At 41.3% G+C, this 16,682-nt stretch overlaps 1 protein-coding gene across 1 annotated transcript in view; it reads right to left on the bottom strand.

The window, feature by feature from the left end:
- The window catches only part of si:ch211-247n2.1 (calcium-activated potassium channel subunit beta-2), a 93,428-nt gene that overhangs the window by 36,606 nt on the left and 40,140 nt on the right, over positions 1–16,682 (bottom strand). Inside the window, exon 4 of the mRNA XM_059946048.1 lies at positions 7,376–7,502. Coding sequence (XP_059802031.1) covers positions 7,376–7,461 — 86 coding nt within the window. The 5' untranslated portion in view covers positions 7,462–7,502. The remainder of the gene's footprint in view (positions 1–7,375; positions 7,503–16,682) is intronic.

Raw genomic sequence — 16,682 nt, forward strand, 5'->3', positions numbered from 1 at the left:
GCAAGAAGTTCCAATGTCAGTATTTGAAGAAATACAGCCAGACTGCTCACTAGGAGGCTTGATTATGAGATAAAAGCTCAAATATTTTGGCCACATCATGAGAAGACAGGATTCCTTGGAGAAGACCCTCTTGTTAGGTAAAACAGAAGGTCAAAGAAGGAGAGGACAACAGAGGCTACAACAGGTAGATAATATTATTTAGACATTGTGTATGACCTTGGGGGATCTTAGAGAGGCAGTTTCCAACAATAAGGCTTGGTGTGCAGGAGTCTGTAAGGTCATGAAGAGCCAGACTCAACTTAACAACTGAACAACAGAAAGTCCTTAGGATTTGGGGACTCATGCCGAACTTCTTCAAAGGTCTGAGGTAAAAGAGGTGCTGTTGTGCTTCTCTCATCACACAGCCAGTATGTACAGTCCACATGAGATCCTTGGTGATGTTTATGCTGAGGAACTTGAAGCTGTTCACCCTCACAACCCCAAATCCATTGATGTCAATAGGGGTTAGCCAGTCTTCACTCCTCTTGTAGTCCACAACGAGATCCTTTGTTTTTGCGACAGTGAGGGAGAGGTTGTTTTCTTGACACCACTGTGTCAGGGTGATGAACATGTACAGTCCTTTTTCAAACAAGGCTTACTTCTCTAATTTCACATCTTTGATCTTTCAAACTTAGATACAAATTTTCCTTCACTACAGTGCTTCTCATTCAGGTCCACAAAAAGTTAAAAATGCTTAATTATATTTTTAAAATGCCCAGCAGCCATGCATGTCTACAGTGAAAGATTGATTCTCCAGGGCATTTCCAAATTGAAGAAAAGTGATGTAGTTTCAGTGGGAGAGGTTTCAAAAGAAAACTGTAATAGAATATGTTCCTTCTGTCTACTTTACCTGCTGAAGGTGCTGGATTAAGAAATCATAGGTGTAAAGGGACTTGGAAGCCTGAGTGTAGGATTCCCTAAAGGCTTACTTTCAGCCTGAGTCAGTAATAAGAAAGGCAAATGCAATGTTGGCATTCATTTTGAGAGGACTGGAATATAAAAACAAGCATTGCTCAGACCACACTTGGAGTATCATGAGCAGCTTTGGGTCCCACATGGCATATGTTTCTGAGTTTCGATGTTTCAAAGTAGACAGGGAGTAAGGTAAAAGTGGTGGGGGAGTCGTATTACTAACCAGGGACAGTATTCCAGCTACAGTAAGAAAGGATGTCATGAAGGATCATCTACTGGGTGGAGTCAGTCTGGGTGGAATTCAGAAACAGGAAAGGAGCAATTGCTCTATTGGGTTTATTGTACAGCCAACCCCACTAGTAACAGAGACACCATGGAGCAGATCGGGAGGCAGCTTTTGAAGAAGTGCAAAAATAACAGCGTTATTGTCATGGATGACTTCAGCTTTCCTAATATTGTTTGGTGTTTCCTTTTTGCAAAAGGTTTAGATGAGGCAGAATTTATTAGGTGTGTTGAGGAAGAGTTCCTGTCACAGTATTGGACAAGCTACTAGAGAGAGGACAAACTGAATCTATTTGTAGGCAATGAACCTGGCTAATGGAAACATGGAAGATGTTTTGGAATCACTTGCATGGGGCTGTGGAAAGAGTTGTTTCTTTGAGGCAGAAAAAGGTTAATAGGGGAAGGAATCAGATGTGAAACATCTAGTCGGGAGGAGAATGTAAAACAGAAGATTTTGACATTACGAAGGAGGATGTGCTGGAACTTTAGAAAGTCATTAGAGTAGATAATACCCCAGGTTACTACAGGAAGCAAGGAAAGAGATTGCTGCACCTTTGGTGATGATATTAGCGTCTTTAATGGTCACATGAGTAGCGCCATAAGATTTGAGGATGCAAATATTATTTGTTCGTTCAAAAAAGCTAATGGGGATAATCCTGGAATTATAGACCAGTGAATCTTATATCACTGGTTGGAAAACTTTTGGAGAAGATTTTTAGAGACAGGATTTATTTGAGTTTGGAGAAGCATAGTCTGATTAAGGACATTGATGAAGGTAGAGAAGTGGATATGGTGTATATGGATTTTAGTAAAGCATTTGATAAGGTTCCCCATGGGACACTCATTCAGAAAGTCACGAGGCATTGGTTCCAGGGAAACATGGTTGTGTGAATTCTGAATTGGCTTGAGCATAGAAGCAGTAGATGGAGGGTATTCTGACTGGAGGCCAGAGGCCAGCACTGTTCCACAGGGACTTATTCTGGGATCACTTCTCTTTTTTGATTTTTATAAATGGCTTGGATGAGGAAGTGTCAAACCAAGGCCTCCTCTGTGTGATGAAGCCACACTCAGGATGGAGGAGCAACACCTTATATTCCATCTGATGGCATGAACATTGATTTCTCCAACTTCTGGTAATGGCACCCCCCCCCCCCACCACCACCCTCTCCATTCCCATTCCCATTTTCCTCTCTCACCTTATCACCTTTCCTGCCCATCTCCTCCCTCGTGTTCCTCCCTCTTCCCTTTCTTCCATGGCTTTCCTCTCCTATCAGATTCCCCCTTCACTAGCCCTTTATCTTTTTCACCAATCGGCTTCCCAACTCTTTACTTCACCACTCCCCCCTCTCAATTTCACTTATCACCTACCACCTTGTATTTCTTCCTCCCCTCCCCCACATTCTTACTCTGACTTCTCAACTCTTTTCTTCAGTCCTGATGAAGGGTCTCAGCTCGAAACATTGACTGTTTACTGTTTTCCATAGATGCTGCCTGGCCTGCTGAGTTCCTCCAACATTTTGTGCGTGTTGCTTAGATAAGGAAATGGAAGAGTGGGTTAGTAGGTTTGCAGATGACACGAAGGTTGGTAGTACTGCAGATAATGTAGAACATTTTTGTAGGAAGCAGAGCTAGACTGAGAAGTGGCAGGTTGAGGTCAACCTGGAAAAGTGTGGTGAAGGTTTATGAAGTAACTATCAGACAAGGCTCGAGAGCTACAAGGTAGCAGGAAGGAGTTGAAGAATGGACCTAGCAGAGCTAGAAAGGGGCACAAGAAGACCTTGGCGAGTTGGATGAAGGAAAACTCCATGGTTTTCTACAGGTTTGTGAAGAAAAGGATGACTTGAGTAAGGGCTGGATTGATCAAGGATAGAAGAGAAACATTCGTCTAGCGTCGAGGAGATTAAATTTGGAGGGTCAAGTTTGAAGTCAGTGTACAGGGTTAATGGCAGGAATGTTTGCAGTGTGGAGGAACAGAAGGATCTTGGGGTCCACATCATAAATCCCTCAAAGTTGCTATGCAGATTGATAGGGTTGTTAAAAAGGCTTATGATGTGTTAGCCGCCTTCAGTCATGGGATTGTGTTCAAGAGCCGCGAGGTACTGTTGCAGCTTAGTAAAACGCAGGCTAGACAACACTTGGAATAGTATTGTGTTCAGTTCTGGTCAGTTATAGGAAGGATCCAGAAGATCGAGAGAGAGTGCAGAGGAGATATACCAGGATGCTGCCTGGATTTGCGAGCATGTCATATGAGGACCCTAAGCAAACTAGGGGTTTTCATTTTCAAGCGGAGAATGAAAGGCAATTTGATAGAGGTGTTCAAGATGATAAGAGGCATAAATCAAGTGGACAGCCAATTTTTTTTTTCCCCAGAATGGAAATGGCTAATATGAGGGAACATAATTGTAATATGATTGGACGAAAGTATAAGGGGCATGTCAGAGGTAAGATTTTTACACAGATTGATGTGTGTGTGGAAGACCCTACCAAGGGTGTTGGTAGAGGAAAATATGCTGGGGATATTTCAGAAACCTTAGATTTGTACATAGATTATAGAAAAAAGGAGGGCTATGCAGGAGGGAAGGGCTAGATTGATCTTAGTGTAGGTTAAAAGGTTGGGACACATAGACCAAAGGCCCTGTATTGTGCAGGGTTGTTTCCACTGTTCTAAATTCTATATCTAAGAAAGGGTGTGCTGGCATTAGAAAGGGTCCACAGGAGGTTTACTGGAATAATGCTGGAAAAGAGTTAGCCTATGAGAAGTGTTTGCTGGCTCTGAGCCTGCATTTTTTTAATTTATGATAGATGTTATTGAGATACAACATAGAAAAGGCCCTGGTAGCCTTTCCAGTCATGCTGACCAGTAATCCCTCGATTTAATCCGAGCCTAATCACCCGACAACTTACAATGACCAATTAAACAACCAAATGGTACTTCTTTGGACTGTGAAAGAAAATGAGAGCACCTGCAGGAAATCCATGCAATAGAGTGTAGCTGAATGGGGTGGGGAGAGGGGAGGGAGATCTCACTGAAACCTACGCATAAGAGTTTGTAAGAGTGTGGGGGGGGGGTGGCAGAGGTTATTGAAACCTGTTCAATATTGAGTCTCGAGTGGATGTGGTCAGGATATTTCCAATACTGTGTGAGTCTAGGGCCAGAATGCAAAGCCTCAGAATACAGGACAACCTTTTAGAATAGAGTGTGGTGGTTCAGTCCGAAGTCCGTGGTCCGGTCCGCAGACTCCGGGTTTTCCGGCGGTTCTTTGCTGCGGTTGGACTTAACTAGAAACACCTGAGGCTCATATTGGCACTGGAAATATAAGTGGTCCTGGTATTGAGTGTGGTTGGGTGGTTGTCTTGTTGAGAGACTCATGACACAGATGGCTGGTGGAAGGCTAGAATGGACTCTTGCCATCCTTGGGGCTGCATTAGAGAACAATGGCTTCTGGGAGCCTTGCTGGCAGTGTTGAGTGGTCATTGTGGTAGGGATTCAGCTGTTTCCTGGGCCAGGTGGGTGGCTGTCAGCCACTCTGAGCCAGGTGGGGATCTAGTTGTTTCTGTAGCCAGCCAAGGGGGCTGGCTGTAATGGTTACTTGGAGCTACCCTGATGCAGAGGTGGAACTGTCTGTTGTTCTTTGGTGTTTGTCTCTTCCTGTCCTTGCCTCTGTGGGGTAAGTCAGGCTGTTCACCTGTTTCCCTGTGGGGGGAGTCTGTCTTGTCTTTGCCTCTGTTGGGTAGGTCAGGCTGTTCTACTGTTACCTGATGGATGGTCCTGCCCCACCTTGGTGTGGAGTTATAGATGAGTCCTGGCTTGTTGGAGGATAAATCCTGGCTCCATGGTGATGTAAAGTTCCTAGTCTACCCCTAGCTCCAGCCTCAAGACTCCAAGCCTTGACTCAAGACTGCAAGTCCTGCCTGGGTTTGGGGGTCTGAGCCTAAGGCAAGACCCAGGTTCTGGGTCCTTCTCCAGTCTTAGGCTTGGAGTCAACCCCAGGCTCCTTGTTCCCAGTCCCTCATCCTGGTCCTGCTTCCCTTGTCTTGACTGCATCCTGTCCCGTCCTTGGGTTCTGTCTAGTCCTGTTTCTGGGACTCTGATGTCTGTGTCCTGCAGTTGAGTCCTGATTCAACACCTGCCTTATGACATAAAGACAAGGAGGAATTTCTTTAGCCAGAGGAAGTTGAGTCTGTGGGATTCATTGCCACACATGGCTGTGAAGGATAAGTCATTGTGTATATTTAAAGTGAAGGTTGATGGTTTCTTGATTAATAAGGGCATCAAAGATTACGAGCAGATGCAGGAGAGTGGGTTTGAAAGGGAAAAATAAATCAGCCACGATCAAGTGACAAAGCAAACACATGGACTAAATTGACAAATTCTGCTTGTGTCTTATGATTACATGGTCTGATTAAATTTTGCAGGCATGTGTTTTCATTGGATTTCTACAATGAGTGCTCAAAAGCAGACTAATATAGAATGTGGGAGAGAAAAATGGCATGCCTTTTCTCATCCACTAAAAAGTATAATTCACCTAAATTATGTGTAAAATCCATAGTTTCTGAAGCAAACATGCACAGCTCGGATTAGTATTTAATTAGTCATTAGTATGTCATTTTGAAAATTATGAAGTGTAGTTATTGGAAACCAAGATGACTCGTACTTGCATAATCAACAGGCTGTGAGGGGATATTCACACATATTTTCTGTGGGATAGGTGCCCTATGCATGTTGCAAGTGTGTAAAACTTGTCCTCGGAAGATTAAGTCCTCTTCCAATTTACAAACTTATTTACTAACAGGGTCATTAAAATATAATGGTATTTTGAGAGATTAATTATGGTAATGGTTCTGAAACAGGTTCTGAGTACATCTGCCCTTGGGCTTTGCTGCTTTTTCAGTGATGGAATTTAACTCTGTTTCATTGCTTTTTCATTCTGCAGCATTACAAATATCTAAGCAAGTCTATTATGCTTATGGTCTTTCATTTGAATTGTCTACACCCAAATTAAAAAAACATTTTTATCAGTAATGGGAAATCCCTGAGAGCATATGTGTTCTCCTTCATTAAAGAAACTTACATTTGTAAATGATAAAATAATTTGTATTTAATTTCTTCCCAGAATACAATTAGAAGTTGTGCTTTTATTCCCTTCATTAAGATGTACAAATAATGAGTTGCTTTCTTACAATATGCTGCTTTGTATATTAGAAAATTTGCCAGTGGATTTGTTACATGAACTACCAGGGCTTAAAGAGTTACATTAGTTTTGTGCAAGGCAGGCAGCTAATGAGAAATTATTGGTGTTGAAAGCAGAAGGCTACTGTAAATTTCATGCCAACATTTACCACCTGATGTTCAAATGCATACATAACCAGCCTTCTATTCCCAAGAAAAATAATGTCATGACTTTTCCAGCTTGCTATCAGGTGATCTACCAAACACATACATTGAATGTTACTAATGCAGATGTTTAATACACATGTGAGACTCATTAATGACATGGATAAAAGGCTTGAGTCCAGCCTTGCTATTGGTTTTAAGACTTGGCTCTGATTGTGCTGATATTGGAGAATCCTAGGAATCTTAGTAGGTGCCTTTTGTGACAATAGGGCAGGAATATGGTGTATGCAGACATCAGTATGACAATGCAGGCCATTTGCAGACTCAAGTGTGATGTGCTCTAGCGATTCTGTGAGTGAACAGCGAAAGCCTCCAGTACCTCCAACTTCAATCAGGAGTGATGGATGTGTGTGCTATGTGATCTGTGATGTCAGTAAGATTGAAAGGTCAGCCACTCATACATGGGTCAATTGCACCCAGAAGTAATTACCAACTCAATCATGGCACAAAATGCCACTTTGCATTTTTAAAAAAAAGCATGTACTGTAGTTGGATCCAACTTCCAGGGTTTATGTTATGCATGTCTTTCCTGAGCAGTGCACATTGCCATCTTTTCAAGATTTTCACTTAATTTTCTCCACATCCCAAGGATAAACAAGTTTATCAGACTTCCTGAAAGTTCTAACATCTGAAGTCTTGTTCTAAATCTTTCTGAGATTTATTTTAGTTAGCATTAAATAGATTAGAAGTCTACAAACACATGTCAGGAGAAGATAGTTCAAGTGTCATAAAAAGATTGAAACGTACCTCAGTTTTCTTTGTGACTCCTTGTTAAGAAAATTTTTTTCATCTCTCAACATGGTTTCACTTGCCTCTGGTTTAAAGATTTTCATTCTCTAGGAAGGAAGGGCGGGCACGAGGGCATCATTCCAAGCTGAAACAAAAACGGACGTTTTCTTAATTGTTAACGGTTCATTTCTATGCAGCTATTCTCCAGCAGCAAATTGTCAAACTGCCATTTTAAATTGGAATTCACATTGCCTAAATAATTACTCCAACTCTTTGTATTACTAGATTATTAAAATAACCACTGTATAAAGAATACTGATACCTTGTTGAACTGCAATAAATTTGAGTTATAATTCCATGATGTTATTAGTCTTCAAATAATAGTAACTTTGAAATATAGTACCAATTTAGTAAATTGGTCTTGTGAATTTAGTAGTAACTGTGATTAACACTGAATTATTGATATAAATATAAGAGAAGTAACATTTATTTAAAACTATTATTTCCTGCTTAACTCCAGTAGGTGTCTCCATTTTCATCAGCTAAAATACTATTGCCAGTGTTCAATGACAAAAGCTAATTACGCAGTAAAGAAGAGGGAGAATGAAAAGAAACATTTAGCCAAGCAGACTGATTGGTAAAGTTTACATTATTTGATGTCGTTGCCAACATACTTTGTTCATATGAATTTACGGAAATGCTTTGTGAGCAAATTAAAATCTGGTTTACATGAGATATAGTAACATTTTGTAAATCGGTATTAATGAATGGTTTTCAAAAAGGCCTCTGAGCACCAAATTTTTTGCCATCTGTCCTTCATCATACAGTTTGGGAATTGTACAAGCTGCACCATCAGATTTTATTGTCAATAAAATTGTTCTTTTATGGGGGTAGAATTCAAACAAAGGTGGAACAGAAAAACATGATAGGACACTAATTCAGAGATGCTTTTCCCTTCATCCATTCTTTAGTTACAATCATACTCAGGGTTAATAATAAGATGCCAGAAAGTACAAAACTCAGAGCACAGCAGCCAGCAACCTATTCCAATGAGCTGCATCAGAGGGTAAAATATTTAACTTCAATGTAATGTAAAGTAGTAAAGGTAGAACAAGAGTAATTGGTAAATGCAGGCTGATAGAACTGTTGAGGACAGATTCCATCCAGTTGTTTACTGTGACAGTTACAGAGGAATGTTATTCCTTTGGAATAGTGGGGGATGGGAACTAGAGTGCCATGGCAGATAGTGGAGAAGTTGTAGAGAAAGAAGTTAAGCCTACGTATAAGGACAGTAATCAAAATGTTGAGCATGGTGGGACGAATGTTCTGAGCTGTGTATATTTCAATGCAAGGAGTGTGGTAGGTAAGGCAGATGAGCTTCGGGCATGGATCAACATGTATAATTGTGACATTATAGTCATTAGTGAGACTTGGTTGCAGGAGAGGCAGGATTGGCAACACAGGTTTCATTGTCTTAGACGTGATACAGTGGGAGTGATGGGGGGGGGAGGGTGGTGGGCTGGCATTACTAGATGGAAAATGTCACCAGTGTTCAGTCAGGACAGATTGGAGAGTTTGTCTAATGAGTCTTTATGGGTAGAACTGAGGAATAAGAAAGATATGACCATCGTAATGGGTTTATGTTGTAGAACCTTGCAGAAAAATGTAGCAATAGAAGAGCAACTCCCAGGAAACTCTGCTACAGTGGTTGATGGAATGAACTTGGTCCAAAGAGTGAAAGGTGATCAAGTTACTTTCAGAGATGTTGCCACAACAATTCTGGGTATGGCTCTGAGGGAAGGCAGTCAGAGTAGCAGAATAGATGTTGTGTTCGACACATACAAGGAGAACTCTATCAAGAATAGTGTAAGATCTCTACAGGGTGAAGACACTGGTTGTGAGTTGCAAGGTATCACAGGCTCACAGATGGTGAGGCAGTGGAGGAGCTTCCTGACCAAAGTCAGCAACAAAAATAGTCTCATTAGCTTCATAGTCCATGAATGGAGGAAGGTGGAGTACAGAGCAAAGCTACAGGGGAAGATTCTGTATGCAACAATGAATGACAAATGTTACAGAATCACATCTCAAGACAGTGTCAGCTCTTCAGTGTCAACAAGAAGCAGATGGCCACCTACATCTCCATGCTGCCCGTGCCACAAGAGAGGGATACCAATCTGTAGTGATCTGCTCAGAAGACACAATGTCTTTATGTCTTTAGCATTTCTTGACAAGATTGAGGCCCCATTGTTCCAGAAGTGTGGCACCAGAACCTGTACAAGGCTTGTAGACATCAGGAAGGTTGCTGCCACTGTTGGCACAGAGGTTTGTAGGGCTCTCATCGGGTTGCACTCACATACAGGATGTGACACTGTAAGGGCTTTTGCAGGCAAAGGGAAGACAAGTGCCCTAAAACTTCTGACCAGCGACAGGGAAACTCAGGACAAATCCTTAGAGTTGGGTCAGGAATGGGACCTCTCCCTAGAACTGATGGACAAACTGGAGGCATTTACATGTCTCCTGTAAGCTCCAAAAGCATCGACCATCAAGGTCAATGAGCTCAGGTATCACCTTTTCTGTGCCAAAAAAGGTGAAATCGAAAGTCATCAACTCCCACCATGCAAAGACTGCTTAACAAAACATGCACAGCGAGCCAACTACCAGCTGGTATATGGAGAAGATGTTCGGAGAAGGACCCACAAGTGTCAAGCCCTGTTGGCAGAGGATGGAAGATGGAGTGAGAAGAGGAAGCTGAACAGTTGGTGCTGCACTGGATGGAAGGCCAGCCAGCACCCGATGCCGTCCTGGATCTACTGGCCTGTACCTGTCCAAAAAAATGTTCACTCCCAAGATGTATGTGTGTTGTAAATGGCCTCAGGTGTACTGACATGTGTAAACTGGCAGACTGTGAGAACCAGGCATCCACCTCAGAGAGTGGGGAAAGTTCAGATGAAGATGTGGAAGACTTGGAAAATTATTATGATTATTAATAGGTTATGAAAGTATGGAAAGCAGTCTTTGATTAAATATATTCATTTTACAACCAAATGGGCCTAGGTTATGGCCGTGTGGAACCCCACATTTGAATTATTGTACTGTAATCCTATATGCTAAGACAAAAGCCTAAGATTGTTTTGATTTGATACAACAATATGGAAAATATCATGACATTGATAAAACTCCAGAAATCTCTCCAAATGAGGTTTTTTTATCTTTTGAGGGGTGGGGTAATATTTTCTGCTGTACTGATGTTAATATGGAATATATACAAAAAGTGATTACTTATTTGAATTCCTGAATAAATTTGCTACAAATCCATGTCAGTATATGAGTCCGAGGGTTTTTATTGACTTTTCCAAAATAAACAATGGACAAATTTTCTAAAAATGAAATTATTCACTACTAAAATTGGGCACTGTACTGCGAGTGCCACCAATGACATAGTTTTCAATGTAGAATTTTATAACATTTGATGAAAAGTGCTTGAACTCAGCTATCATTGTGACGAATTTCAATGTTGAAGGATCACTGATGACAAAATACCACTAGGTTGAATATATATGTTGCACTTTATATTGGCCACTTTTCAGAAATGCTTATTTTAGGGTAATGTTATAAAATACATGAGAGCACACATAAAGCTACCGCAATGTGCAATGTTGCAATGCTATCACATATTTTCTAACTCTAGAGATGTATACCTTTCCAAAAATCACTTTGAGCATTATTCCCCTCAGGTGGTACTGGTCAATCCTACTGGCTCATGGACTAGTAGAGATTCTAAATTGGAGAAAGCCCAATTTTGATGGTATCAGAAAGAATCTGGCAAGTATGGATTTGGATAGATTGTTTTCTGGCAAAGGTGTACTTGGTAAATGATAGGTCTTCAAAAGTGAAATTTTGAGAGTGCAGTGTTTGTATGTTCCAGTCAAAATAATAGGCAAGAATAACAGGGGAGACCTGGATTTTTTAGAGTTATTGTGGCCCTGTTTAAGAATAAGGAGGTACATAGCAGGTATTGGCAAGCAGGGACAAATAAGATACTTGAGTAGCATAAGAAATGCAAGAGAATACTTAAGAAGGAAATCAGGAGTGTTGAGAGAAGACATGAGGTTGCTCTAACAGATAAGGTGAAGGAGAATCATAAGGGCTGCTACAGGCATATTAAGAGTAAAAGGATAGCAAGGGACAAAACTAGTCCTCTGGAAGATCAGAATGGTAATCTATGTGTAGAGGTGGGGGAGACCTTAGATGGATTTTTTGCATCTATATTTACTGGGGAGATGGACACAAGAGTCTATAGAAATGAGGAAACACGGTAGTAAGGTCATGGATCCTATACAGATTACAGAGGAAGAAGTGTTTGCTTTTTGAGGCAGATTAAGGTGGATAAATCCACAGGGCCTAACAAGGTGTTCCCTCAGACCCTGTGGAAGGCAAGTGTAGAAATTGCAGGGGCTCAGCAGAGATACTTAAACATCCTTTGCCACCGGTGAGGTGCCAGAGGATTGGGTAGCTAATGTTTTCCCATTGTTTAAGAAAGGCTCTAAGAATAAACCAGGAAATTACAGGCCAGGGAGCCTGACATCAGCAGTGGGAATGCCACTGGACGGTATTCTAAGGGACCAGGTATATAATTATTTGGATAGATAGGGACTGATTAGTGATGGTCATCATGGATTTGTGATGGTCATCATGGATTTGTCATGTCAAGCCAATCATAGAATTTTTTAAGGAGGTCACCAGGGAAGCGGATGAAGACAAGGCAGTGGATGGTGTCCACACGGACTTCAGGAAGGCTTTCACAAGGTCCCACATGGGAGGTTGGTCTAGAAAATTCAGTTGCTTGGCATTCAAGTTGATGTAGTAAATTGAATTAGACATTGGCTTTGCGGAAGAAGCCAGAGAGTGATTGTAGACGGTTGTGTCTCTGGAAATCTGTGACTAGTGGTGTGCTGCAGGGATCAGTGCTGTGTCCATTGTTGTTTGTCATCTATATCAACAATCTGAATAATAATGTCGTAAACTAGATCAGCAAGTTTGCTGATGACACTAAGGTAGTGGATAACTGGTAAGACTATCAAAGCTTGCATTGGGATCTGGACCAGCTGGAAAAATGGACTGAAAAATGGCAGATGGAATTTAATGCAGACAAGTGTGAGGTGATACATGTTGGGAGGACCAACCAGGATAGGTTTTACATGATAAGTGGCAGGGCACTGAGGAGTGTGGTAGAACAGAGGGATCTGGGAATACAGATCCATAATTCCTTGAAAGTGATGTCACAGGTAGATATGGTCGTAAAGAAAGCCTTTGGCACATTGGCCTTCATAAATCATTGTATTGAGCACAGGAGTTGAGGTGTTAAGTTGAAATTCTATATGATGTTCGTAAATCCTAATTTGGAGTATTGTGTGCAATTTTGGTCACCTACCTGCAGGAAAGATATCAATAAGTTTGAAAGAGTGCAGAGAAAGTTTACAAGGGTTTTGCTAGGACATAAGGACCTGAGTCGTAGGAAAAGTTTGAATAGGTTAGGACTTTATTCCATAGAATGTTGAAGATTGAGGGGAGAACATAAGAAATAGGAGCAGGAGTAGTCTATCTGGCCTGTCAAGCTTTCTCCACCATTCAATAAGATCATGGTTGATTTGGCCATGGACTCATCTCTACCTACCTGCCTTTTCCCTATAACCCTTAATTCCCCTACTGTCTATCCAACCTTACCTTAAATATATTTACTGAGGTATCCTCCACTGCTTCATTGGACAGAAAATTCCACAGATTAGAGAAAAGTAGTTCCTCCTCATCTCTGTCCTAAACCTACTCCCCCGAATCATGAGACTATGTCCCCTAGATCTACTCTCACAAACCAGTGGAAACAACTTCCCTGCCTCTATCTTGTCTATTCCTTTCATCATTTTATATGTTTCTATAAGATCTCTTCTCATTCTTCTGAATTTTAGCAAGTATAGTTCCAGGTGAATCAATCTCTCCTCATAGTCTAACCCCCTCATCTCTGGAATCAACCTGTTGAACCTCCTCTGCACTGTCTCCAAAGCCAGTATATCCTTCCTCAAGTAAGGAGACCAGAACTGCATGCAGTACTCAAGGAGCAGCCTCACCAGTACCCTGTATAGTTGCAGCATAACCTCCCAACTTTTAAATTCAGACCCTTTAGCAATGAAGACCAACATTCTATTTGCCTTCTTGATAGCTTGCAAACCAACCTTTTATGATTCATGCACAAGCATATCCAAGTCCCTCTGCACAGCAGCATGATGCAATTCTTACCATTTCAATAATAACCTGTTCTTCCATTTTTTTTCTTTCAAAGTGGATGACTTCGCATTTACCAACATTGTACTCCATCTGCCAGACCCTTGCCCACTCACTTAACCTATCTATATCTCTCTGCAGACTCTCCATATCTTCTGTACAATTTGCTTTTTCATTCAATTTGGTATCATCAGCAAATTTAGATACACTACCCTTGGTCCCCTCTTCCAGATCGTTAATGTTATCATGAACAGTTGCAAGCCCAGCACTGACCCCTGCAGCACACTGCTCACCACTGATTGCCAACCAGAGAGACACCCATGTATCCCAACTCTCTGCTTTCTACTGGTTAACCAATCCCTTATCCTTGCTGATACATCACCCCCAACTCTATGCATCATTATCTTATGGATAAGTCTTTTATGTGCCACCTTATCAAACACCTTCTGGAAATCCAAGTAAGTAATGTCTATTTGTTCCCCTCTATCCACTGTGCTCATTATGTCCTCAAAGAACTTCAGTAAATTTGTCAAACAGGACCTGCCTTTTGCCTACATCCTTTTTTGAACAGTAATGTGACATTTGCTGTCTTCCAATTTGCCAAGACCTGCCCAGAGTCCTGAGGATTTTAAGTTATCACCAAAGCCTCTACTATAACTTCTGCCTTTTCTTTCAGTGCCTGGGATATATTCCATCAAGACCAGGGGAGTTGTCTATCATCAGGCCCACAAGTTTGCTCAGCATTACCACTTTAGTGATAGCTATTGTATCAAGGTCCTCATCTCATATCACATCTATATCATCTCACTTTTGCATGTTAGGTGTGTCCTTCACCATGAAAACCAACACAAAATAGTTATTCAAAGTCTTGGCCATTTCCTCATTACCCAATATCAATTCCCCTTTTTCATCATCCAAGAGAACTACATTCACTTTAGCCACCCTTTTCCCTTTTATATAATTATGAAAACTTTTACTATCCATTTTTATATTTTGTGCTAGTTTATTTTCATAATCTATCTTCCCTTTCTTTATTGCTCACTTAGTGGTTCTTTGTTGTTTTGTAAAGTTTTCCCAATCTTCCAGTTTCCCACTACAGTACTCTTGGCGACTTTGTATGCACGAGCTTTAAATTTGGTGCCTTCATTTATTTCCTCAGTTATCCATCGCTGGCTCTCCCCACACTTAATATCCTTGCTTTTAACTGGAATATACTTTTACTGAGCACCATGAAAAATCTGAAAGTCTTCCACAGTTCTTCAAATGTCCCACCACATTGCCTGTATTCCAAATCTACCCTGTCCAACGCCTCCCTCATCCCATTGTATTCCTTGCCTTCCTTGTATATGCATAATACACTGGTTTTAGATCGAACTATTGCACCCTCCATTTGTATGAGAAACCCAACCATACTATGATCACTCTTTCCAAGAAGATCCTTAACTACAAGATCACTAATTGTACCTGTCTCATTGCACAGGACCAGATCTAAGATGGCACATTCCCTTGTAGGTTCAGTAACATGCTGTTCAAGAATCCCATCATGGATACATTCAGTGAAGTCCTCCTCAAGAATGTGTTGACCAATTTGATTCACCCAAACTATGCGCAAGTTAAAGTCCCCCATGATAACTGCTGTTCCATTCTTACATGCCTCAGATATTTCTCTGTTTATTGCCTATGCCACTGTCATGTTATTATTCCGTGGTCGATAGACAACTCCCACCAGTGATCTTTTCCCTTTACTACTTCTAATCTCTACCCAGATGGAATCAACATCCTGCTCCTCAGATCTTGTATCAACGCTCACTATCGCCCTGATCTCATCTTCAATTAAGAGCACTACCACACCTCCCTTAACTTCCTGTCTATCCTTCCTTATTAACTGGTTTTCTTGGATATTTAATTCCCAATCCTCTCCACCCTGCCACCACGTTTTGGTGGCAGGCGACTGAATCATACCTCTTTGTACTGATTTGTGCCACAAGCTCACTGATCTTGTTTCGTATACTACAGGCATTCAAATAAAGTGCCCTTACACTCATTGTGCTTTTACTCTTTTGCAATTGACTTTTCTTTACTCCACTCTTACATATCTCTTTTTTAATCTTTTGCTCTTTCTTTATCTTTATCCACACTTTTCTCTATGGCCTTATCATTACTTCTCCAATTTGTTGAACCCACACCCGTACTATTTAGTTTAAAGCCCTATCCCAAGCCCTAGTTAAGTGATTCGCTAGGTTCAGGTGGAGCCCGTCCCAGTGGTACAGCTCCCTCCTTCCCCAATACTGATGCCAATTTCCCATGAATTCAAACCCATTTCTTCCACACCAATCCTCAAACCACACATTTAACTCCCTGATCATCTTGACCCTATGCCAATTTTCATGTGGCTCAGGTAGTAATCCAGTGATTACCACCTTTTTGGTAGTAATTTAGACCCTATTAATTAACCTATTATTAATTTAGACCCTAGCTGCTCAAATTCTCTCAGCGGAAACTCTTTTTTAGTTCTACTTATGTCATTGGTACCCACATGGACCACAACAACTGGATCTTTCCCCTCCCACTGCAAATTCCTCTGCAGGTCAAATAAGATGTCCCATACATGGGCACCAGGCAGGCAACACAGCCTTCAGGATACTCTATCCTCATTACAGAGAACTCTGTCCATTCCCCTGACTGTACTATCCCCAATTACCACTACATTTCTCTTCTCTCCTCGCCTCTTGAGATTTGATAGAGCTCTATAATATTATGAGGGTTATAGATAAGGTAAATGCAAGCAGACTTTTTCTACTAAGAGCTGGTGCGACAAGAGGTCATGGATTAAGGGTGAAAGGTGAAATGTTTAAGGGGAACATGAGTAGGAACTTCTTCACGCAGATGTTTGTGAGTGTGTGCAATGAGCTGCCGGCATAAGTGATGGATGTGGAGTCAATTTCAAAATTTAAGAGAAATTTGGATCAGTACGTGGCTGAGATGGGAATGGAGGGCTAAGGTCCTGGTGCAGGTTGATGGGGCTAGGTAGATAATAAAGTCTGTCTGT

This window comes from Hypanus sabinus, chromosome 2 (genome assembly GCF_030144855.1).
Source record: "Hypanus sabinus isolate sHypSab1 chromosome 2, sHypSab1.hap1, whole genome shotgun sequence".
NCBI classification, from domain to species: domain Eukaryota; kingdom Metazoa; phylum Chordata; class Chondrichthyes; order Myliobatiformes; family Dasyatidae; genus Hypanus; species Hypanus sabinus.